The sequence below is a fragment of the Chanos chanos genome, chromosome 7 (assembly GCF_902362185.1).
Source record: "Chanos chanos chromosome 7, fChaCha1.1, whole genome shotgun sequence".
Lineage (NCBI taxonomy): Eukaryota > Metazoa > Chordata > Actinopteri > Gonorynchiformes > Chanidae > Chanos > Chanos chanos.
The window spans coordinates 855,607-865,606 of record NC_044501.1 but is presented as its reverse complement, the minus strand read 5'-3'; the positions used below and the strand labels follow the sequence as shown (position 1 = coordinate 865,606).

General features: G+C 41.4%; 2 protein-coding genes across 2 annotated transcripts in view; both read right to left on the bottom strand.

Moving 5' to 3' along the window:
- Positions 1–10,000, bottom strand: part of LOC115817070 (zinc finger protein 271-like) — a 128,038-nt gene that overhangs the window by 43,328 nt on the left and 74,710 nt on the right. The window lies entirely within an intron of this gene.
- Positions 1–10,000, bottom strand: part of gtf3c1 (general transcription factor IIIC subunit 1) — a 63,834-nt gene that overhangs the window by 31,155 nt on the left and 22,679 nt on the right. The window contains exons 10-11 of the mRNA XM_030780290.1: positions 9,142–9,314; positions 1,179–1,324 (exon numbers count right to left, since the gene is read on the bottom strand). Of these exons, the coding sequence (XP_030636150.1) occupies positions 1,179–1,324; positions 9,142–9,314 (319 nt within the window). The remainder of the gene's footprint in view (positions 1–1,178; positions 1,325–9,141; positions 9,315–10,000) is intronic.

Sequence of the window (10,000 nt, the reverse complement as noted above, 5' to 3'; positions counted from 1 at the left end):
CAGTTCCAGCTCCTGACCTGGGTGCGGCGGGGCTCCCTCTCTCGGTAGGTTCTCCAGCCCCTAACCCGGGGGGGGAATTTTTTGGGGAGGGGCTCCCAGCCCTAGACCCAGGCACCACATGGACTGTGGTGCTGGGCCCAACCATCTCTAGGGCTGTGTCCGCTCCTGGGTCTCCTGTCTCTGCCACCCTGAATCCCCTGAATCCCCCTCTTCGAGCAGTGACTCCGAAGGCTCCATGGAGGGTGCGCCCTGTCCTGGTCAGCTCCCATGCTGACGCCCTGTCCTGTTCCCAAGGCCCTTTGCCCGACCCAGCTCAGCCCTCTAGCCGACGTCGAGGCTGTTTGAAGAGTCTGCTCCGTTCCTGTTCCTCTGCCGGTTTGGAAAGTCTGTTCCAGCCAACCCCTCACCTGCTCGGCCGCAGAGGGGGCCCGTCGGCTGCAGCACCTTTGGTCATCCCTCTGTGCGCCCCCCCCACCCACCCGGTCTGTTCTGGACTTTGTTTTTCTTTTGGGCCGTCTGGGAGCCGCCCCTTAAGGGGGGGGCTCTGTCACAACCTGCACCGCCATTTTGGACTTTTGGTTTGACATGTCTTTGTGCTCCTGTTCTCTGTCTGTCTCCGCCCCTCACCTGTACCTGTTTGTCTAATTATTGCCTTGTTAATTTTATCCAATCCTGTTTTGCCCTGTTTAGTTCTCCCTTGTATTTAAGTCCTAGTGCTTGTCTTTGTCTATCGTTGTTTGTGTTTTTTTGCACACTGTCATGCTGCACCTTTTGTTATCGGCTTTTGTTATTTGTTTGCACTGTATTATGGTCTTCATTTTAAGTAAAGCCTTCCGTTTTATCACCGTCAACCTTCGTGTCTTGCACTTGGGTCCTGCACCACACCACCAGCGTGACAGAAACAGACACAAAAATACAGGCACAGACACAAACAGAGAAACAGAAAAACAGACACAGAAAAACAGACAGAGAAACAAACAGAAAAACAGACACAGAAATACAGGCACAGACACAAACAGAGAAACAGACACAGAAACAAACAGAAAAACAGAGAAACAAACAGAAAAACAGGCACAGACACAAACTGCTGAACTGAGGGGGAAGGTCACATGTTTCAGCAGGTTAGTGCCTTTGTTTAGATTTGTCAAGAAATGTCTGTGTGTGTGTGTGTGTCTCACATGTAGATGCTCTCTATTATTCTCATGTTGCGAACGGCTTCGATGATCAGGTTCTTGCGTTTCAGGTTACGGTACGTCACGTGAGATTTCACACACATTTTTCCTTTCTTCTTATTCGATGAATTCTCTTTCGCCACTTTCAATTCCTAAAACAGGAAAAAAGAGCCATCATCCAGTTAGACTTTCCACAAAATCTTACACTTCAGTGGGGAAGACAAGGGCCACACAATCAGATTAATGTATAATCTGTCTATTACACCTGTCAAATTGTCAGATTACTGTCTAAACTGTCTATGACACCTCTCAGTCAGATTACTGTATAAACTGTCTAATATACCTCTCAGACAGTCAGATTACTGTATAAACTGTCTATTACAACTGTCAGACAGATTACTGTATAAACTGTCTGATATACCTCTCAGTCAGATTACTGTATAAACTGTCTATTACACCTGTCAATCAGATTACTGTATAAACTGTCTAATATACCTCTCAGACAGTCAGATTACTATATAAACTGTCTAATATACCTGTCAAATTGTCAGATTACTGTCTAAACTGTCTAGAATACCTGTCAGACAGTCCGATTACTGTATAATCTGTCTAATATACCTCTCAGATAGTCAGATTAAGATATAAACTGTCTATTACACCTGTCAGTCAGATTACTGTATAAACTGTCTATTACACCTGTCAGTCAGATTACTGTATAAACTGTCTATTACACCTGTCAGACAGATTACTGTATAATCTGTCTGAAGAGTCAACACTGTGTTGTCTTTAACCTGCTTAATAACTCTGCAGTCTCACATCAGGTCATGGATGAGCTTTTCTCCCATCGTTCAGCGTAACGTCAGGTTCAGCGTAATGTCAGGTTCAGCGTAACGTCAGGTTCAGTGTAACGTCAGGTTCAGTGTAACGTCAGGTTCAGTGTAACGTCAGGTTCAGTGTAACGTCAGGTTCAGCGTAACGTCAGGTTCAGCGTAACGTCAGGTTCAGTGTAACGTCAGGTTCAGCGTAACGTCAGGTTCACGTCAGGTTCAGCGTAACGTCAGGTTCAGCGTAACGTCAGGTTCAGCGTAACGTCAGGTTCAGCGTAACGTCAGGTTCACGTCAGGTTCAGTGTAACGTCAGGTTCAGCGAAACGTCAGGTTCACGTCAGGTTCAGCGTAACGTCAGGTTCAGCGTAACGTCAGGTTCAGCGTAACGTCAGGTTCAGTGTAACGTCAGGTTCAGCGTAACGTCAGGTTCAGCGTAACGTCAGGTTCAGTGTAACGTCAGGTTCAGCGAAACGTCAGGTTCACGTCAGGTTCAGTGTAGCGTCAGGTTCAGTGTAACGTCAGGTTCAGCGTAACGTCAGGTTCAGTGTAACGTCAGGTTCAGCGTAACGTCAGGTTCACGTCAGGTTCAGTGTAACGTCAGGTTCAGCGAAACGTCAGGTTCACGTCAGGTTCAGCGTAATGTCAGGTTCAGCGTAACGTCAGGTTCAGCGTAACGTCAGGTTCAGCGTAAAGTCAGGTTCAGTGTAACGTCAGGTTCAGCGTAACGTCAGGTTCAGCGTAACGTCAGGTTCAGTGTAACGTCAGGTTCAGCGAAACGTCAGGTTCACGTCAGGTTCAGTGTAGCGTCAGGTTCAGTGTAACGTCAGGTTCAGCGTAACGTCAGGTTCAGTGTAACGTCAGGTTCAGCGAAACGTCAGGTTCACGTCAGGTTCAGTGTAGCGTCAGGTTCAGTGTAACGTCAGGTTCAGTGTAACGTCAGGTTCAGCGTAACGTCAGGTTCAGCGTAACGTCAGGTTCAGCGTAACGTCAGGTTCAGCGTAACGTCAGGTTCACGTCAGGTTCAGTGTAACGTCAGGTTCAGTGTAACGTCAGGTTCAGCGTAACGTCAGGTTCAGCGTAACGTCAGGTTCAGTGTTAAGGACTTTGGACTATAAATGTTTTTCAGAGTAACTATAAATTAACTGGGTTCAGATTCTCAGATACATTTATGGCTATAGCTCAATGATATTAGTTTTCAGTCGAATATTCACAGTGACCCATTAACTGTAACTTATCTTCACCACTGACACAGTGTATCATACCTCTGTAACTTATCTATACCACTGACACAGTGTATCATACCTCTGTAACTTATATACACCACTGACACAGTGTATCATACCTCTGTAACTTATATACACCACTGACACAGTGTATCATACCTCTGTAACTTATCTATACCACTGACACAGTGTATCATACCTCTGTAACTTATCTACACCACTGACACAGTGTATCATACCTCTGTAACTTATCTACACCACTGACACAGTGTATCATACCTCTGTAACTTATCTTCACCACTGACACAGTGTATCATACCTCTGCAACTTATCTTCACCACTGACACAGTGTATCATACCTCTGTAACTTATCTATACCACTGACACAGTGTATCATACCTCTGTAACTTATCTATACCACTGACACAGTGTATCATACCTCTGTAACTTATCTTCACCACTGACACAGTGTATCATACCTCTGTAACTTATCTTCACCACTGACACAGTGTATCATACCTCTGTAACTTATCTTCACCACTGACACAGTGTATCATACCTCTGTAACTTATCTATACCACTGACACAGTGTATCATACCTCTGTAACTTATCTATACCACTGACACAGTGTATCATACCTCTGTAACTTATCTATACCACTGACACAGTGTATCATACCTCTGTAACTTATCTTCACCACTGACACAGTGTATCATACCTCTGTAACTTATCTTCACCACTGACACAGTGTATCATACCTCTGTAACTTATCTATACCACTGACACAGTGTATCATACCTCTGTAACTTATCTACACCACTGACACAGTGTATCATACCTCTGCAACTTATCTTCACCACTGACACAGTGTATCATACCTCTGTAACTTATCTATACCACTGACACAGTGTATCATACCTCTGTAACTTATCTATACCACTGACACAGTGTATCATACCTCTGTAACTTATCTTCACCACTGACACAGTGTATCATACCTCTGTAACTTATCTACACCACTGACACAGTGTATCATACCTCTGTAACTTATCTATACCACTGACACATTGTATCATACCTCTGTAACTTATCTATACCACTGACACAGTGTATCATACCTCTGTAACTTATCTTCACCACTGACACAGTGTATCATACCTCTGTAACTTATATACACCACTGACACAGTGTATCATACCTCTGTAACTTATCTATACCACTGACACAGTGTATCATACCTCTGTAACTTATCTACACCACTGACACAGTGTATCATACCTCTGTAACTTATCTATACCACTGACACATTGTATCATACCTCTGTAACTTATCTATACCACTGACACAGTGTATCATACCTCTGTAACTTATCTATACCACTGACACAGTGTATCATACCTCTGTAACTTATCTACACCACTGACACAGTGTATCATACCTCTGTAACTTATCTTCACCACTGACACAGTGTACCATACCTCTGTAACTTATCTACACCACTGACACAGTGTATCATACCTCTGTAACTTATCTATACCACTGACACAGTGTATCATACCTCTGTAACTTATCTATACCACTGACACAGTGTATCATACCTCTGCAACTTATTCACCACTGACACAGTGTATCATACCTCTGTAACTTATCTTCACCACTGACACAGTGTATCATACCTCTGTAACTTATCTTCACCACTGACACAGTGTATCATACCTCTGTAACTTATCTATACCACTGACACAGTGTATCATACCTCTGTAACTTATCTATACCACTGACACAGTGTATCATACCTCTGTAACTTATATACACCACTGACACAGTGTATCATACCTCTGTAACTTATCTATACCACTGACACAGTGTATCATACCTCTGTAACTTATCTTCACCACTGACACAGTGTATCATACCTCTGTAACTTATCTACACCACTGACACAGTGTATCATACCTCTGTAACTTATCTATACCACTGACACAGTGTATCATACCTCTGTAACTTATCTATACCACTGACACAGTGTATCATACCTCTGTAACTTATCTTCACCACTGACACAGTGTATCATACCTCTGCAACTTATCTTCACCACTGACACAGTGTATCATACCTCTGTAACTTATCTATACCACTGACACAGTGTATCATACCTCTGTAACTTATATACACCACTGACACAGTGTATCATACCTCTGTAACGTTTCTATACCACTGACACAGTGTATCATACCTCTGTAACTTATCTACACCACTGACACAGTGTATCATACCTCTGTAACTTATCTATACCACTGACACAGTGTATCATACCTCTGTAACTTATCTTCACCACTGACACAGTGTATCATACCTCTGTAACTTATCTTCACCACTGACACAGTGTATCATACCTCTGTAACTTATCTTCACCACTGACACAGTGTATCATACCTCTGTAACTTATCTATACCACTGACACAGTGTATCATACCTCTGCAACTTATATACACCACTGACACAGTGTATCATACCTCTGTAACTTATCTATACCACTGACACAGTGTATCATACCTCTGTAACTTATCTATACCACTGACACAGTGTATCATACCTCTGTAACTTATCTATACCACTGACACAGTGTATCATACCTCTGTAACTTATCTATACCACTGACACAGTGTATCATACCTCTGTAACTTATTTATACCACTGACACAGTGTATCATACCTCTGTAACTTATCTTCACCACTGACACAGTGTATCATACCTCTGTAACTTATCTTCACCACTGACACAGTGTATCATACCTCTGTAACTTATCTTCACCACTGACACAGTGTATCATACCTCTGTAACTTATCTTCACCACTGACACAGTGTATCATACCTCTGTAACTTATCTACACCACTGACACAGTGTATCATACCTCTGTAACTTATCTTCACCACTGACACAGTGTATCATACCTCTGTAACTTATCTTCACCACTGACACAGTGTATCATACCTCTGTAACTTATCTATACCACTGACACAGTGTATCATACCTCTGTAACTTATATACACCACTGACACAGTGTATCATACCTCTGTAACTTATATACACCACTGACACAATGTATCATACCTCTGTAACTTATCTTCACCACTGACACAGTGTATCATACCTCTGTAACTTATCTTCACCACTGACACAGTGTATCATACCTCTGTAACTTATCTTCACCACTGACACAGTGTATCATACCTCTGTAACTTATCTTCACCACTGACACAGTGTATCATACCTCTGCAACTTATCTTCACCACTGACACAGTGTATCATACCTCTGTAACTTATCTTCACCACTGACACAGTGTATCATACCTCTGTAACTTATCTATACCACTGACACAGTGTATCATACCTCTGTAACTTATATACACCACTGACACAGTGTATCATACCTCTGTAACTTATATACACCACTGACACAGTGTATCATACCTCTGTAACTTATATACACCACTGACACAGTGTATCATACCTCTGTAACTTATATACACCACTGACACAGTGTATCATACCTCTGTAACTTATCTATACCACTGACACAGTGTATCATACCTCTGCAACTTATCTTCACCACTGACACAGTGTATCATACCTCTGTAACTTATCTTCACCACTGACACAGTGTATCATACCTCTGTAACTTATCTATACCACTGACACATTGTATCATACCTCTGTAACTTATCTATACCACTGACACAGTGTATCATACCTCTGTAACTTATCTTCACCACTGACACAGTGTATCATACCTCTGTAACTTATCTATACCACTGACACAGTGTATCATACCTCTGTAACTTATCTTCACCACTGACACAGTGTATCATACCTCTGTAACTTATCTATACCACTGACACAGTGTATCATACCTCTGTAACTTATCTACACCACTGACACAGTGTATCATACCTCTGTAACTTATCTACACCACTGACACAGTGTATCATACCTCTGTAACTTATCTATACCACTGACACAGTGTATCATACCTCTGTAACTTATCTATACCACTGACACAGTGTATCATACCTCTGTAACTTATCTTCACCACTGACACAGTGTATCATACCTCTGTAACTTATCTACACCACTGACACAGTGTATCATACCTCTGTAACTTATCTTCACCACTGACACAGTGTATCATACCTCTGTAACTTATCTACACCACTGACACAGTGTATCATACCTCTGTAACTTATCTACACCACTGACACAGTGTATCATACCTCTGTAACTTATCTTCACCACTGACACAGTGTATCATACCTCTGTAACTTATATACACCACTGACACAGTGTATCATACCTCTGTAACTTATCTATACCACTGACACAGTGTATCATACCTCTGTAACTTATCTTCACCACTGACACAGTGTATCATACCTCTGTAACTTATCTATACCACTGACACAGTGTATCATACCTCTGTAACTTATCTTCACCACTGACACAGTGTATCATACCTCTGTAACTTATCTTCACCACTGACACAGTGTATCATACCTCTGTAACTTATCTACACCACTGACACAGTGTATCATACCTCTGTAACTTATATACACCACTGACACAGTGTATCATACCTCTGTAACTTATCTATACCACTGACACAGTGTATCATACCTCTGTAACTTATCTTCACCACTGACACAGTGTATCATACCTCTGTAACTTATCTATACCACTGACACAGTGTATCATACCTCTGTAACTTATCTACACCACTGACACAGTGTATCATACCTCTGTAACTTATCTACACCACTGACACAGTGTATCATACCTCTGTAACTTATCTATACCACTGACACAGTGTATCATACCTCTGTAACTTATCTTCACCACTGACACAGTGTATCATACCTCTGTACTTATCTATACCACTGACACAGTGTATCATACCTCTGTAACTTATCTATACCACTGACACAGTGTATCATACCTCTGTAACTTATCTTCACCACTGACACAGTGTATCATACCTCTGTAACTTATCTTCACCACTGACACAGTGTATCATACCTCTGTAACTTATCTTCACCACTGACACAGTGTATCATACCTCTGTAACTTATCTTCACCACTGACACAGTGTATCATACCTCTGTAACTTATCTATACCACTGACACAGTGTATCATACCTCTGTAACTTATCTATACCACTGACACAGTGTATCATACCTCTGTAACTTATCTTCACCACTGACACAGTGTATCATACCTCTGTAACTTATCTTCACCACTGACACAGTGTATCATACCTCTGTAACTTATCTTCACCACTGACACAGTGTATCATACCTCTGTAACTTATCTATACCACTGACACAGTGTATCATACCTCTGCAACTTATTCACCACTGACACAGTGTATCATACCTCTGTAACTTATCTTCACCACTGACACAGTGTATCATACCTCTGTAACTTATCTATACCACTGACACAGTGTATCATACCTCTGTAACTTATCTTCACCACTGACACAGTGTATCATACCTCTGTAACTTATCTATACCACTGACACAGTGTATCATACCTCTGTAACTTATCTTCACCACTGACACAGTGTATCATACCTCTGTAACTTATCTACACCACTGACACAGTGTATCATACCTCTGTAACTTATATACACCACTGACACAGTGTATCATACCTCTGTAACTTATCTATACCACTGACACAGTGTATCATACCTCTGTAACTTATCTTCACCACTGACACAGTGTATCATACCTCTGTAACTTATCTATACCACTGACACAGTGTATCATACCTCTGTAACTTATCTTCACCACTGACACAGTGTATCATACCTCTGTAACTTATCTATACCACTGACACAGTGTATCATACCATACCTCTGGTTGGCTGCACACTTCTTCCACCATAGTCACAACCTCCTTGTCCATCTCTGATTGGTTCTCACTGAGGGGGTGGTTGGCTGAGGCATCTAGATTGTCCTGCAAATCTTCATTTTCCACCCCTTCCCTGATGTCTGGACCAATCAGCTTGCTTGGGGTTGGGGTCTTCTCTGAATGAAGCACATGAGGTTTAGTTTCCATAAAAACTGAACATGCCCCCCTATCCAATAAGTCTGTCAGGTAAAGATCACTATAGAATGTGTTTGTCAGGTAAAGATCACTATAGAATGTGTTTGTCAGGTAAAGATCATTATAGGATGTGTTTGTCAGGTAAAGATCATTATAGGATGTGTTTATCATTTAAAGATCATTATAGGATGTGTTTGTCAGGTAAAGATCATTACAGAATGTGTTTGTCAGGTAAAAATCATTATAGGATGTGTTTGTCAGGTAAAGATCATTATAGGATGTGTTTATCATTTAAAGATCATTATAGGATGTGTTTGTCAGGTAAAGATCATTACAGAATGTGTTTGTCAGGTAAAGATCATTATAGGATGTGTTTGTCAGGTAAAGATCATTACAGGATGTGTTTGTCAGGTAAAGATTATAGAATGTGTTTGTACCCATACACAGTGTGTGTGTGTGTGTGTGTGTGTGTGTGTGAGGCGTGTGTGATATGTATTGTCTACGATAATATCTTAATTGTTGTTTTAACGATGTGTGAGTTGACATTATTGAGTATGTCACTTAATTTGCAAAAACCAATCAAAATCACGCCATGAGAGTCCACGCATTCACTGCATCAAGTAACCGAGAAGGACAGAGTACTGCATGTGCACACTGAGAGTGCATA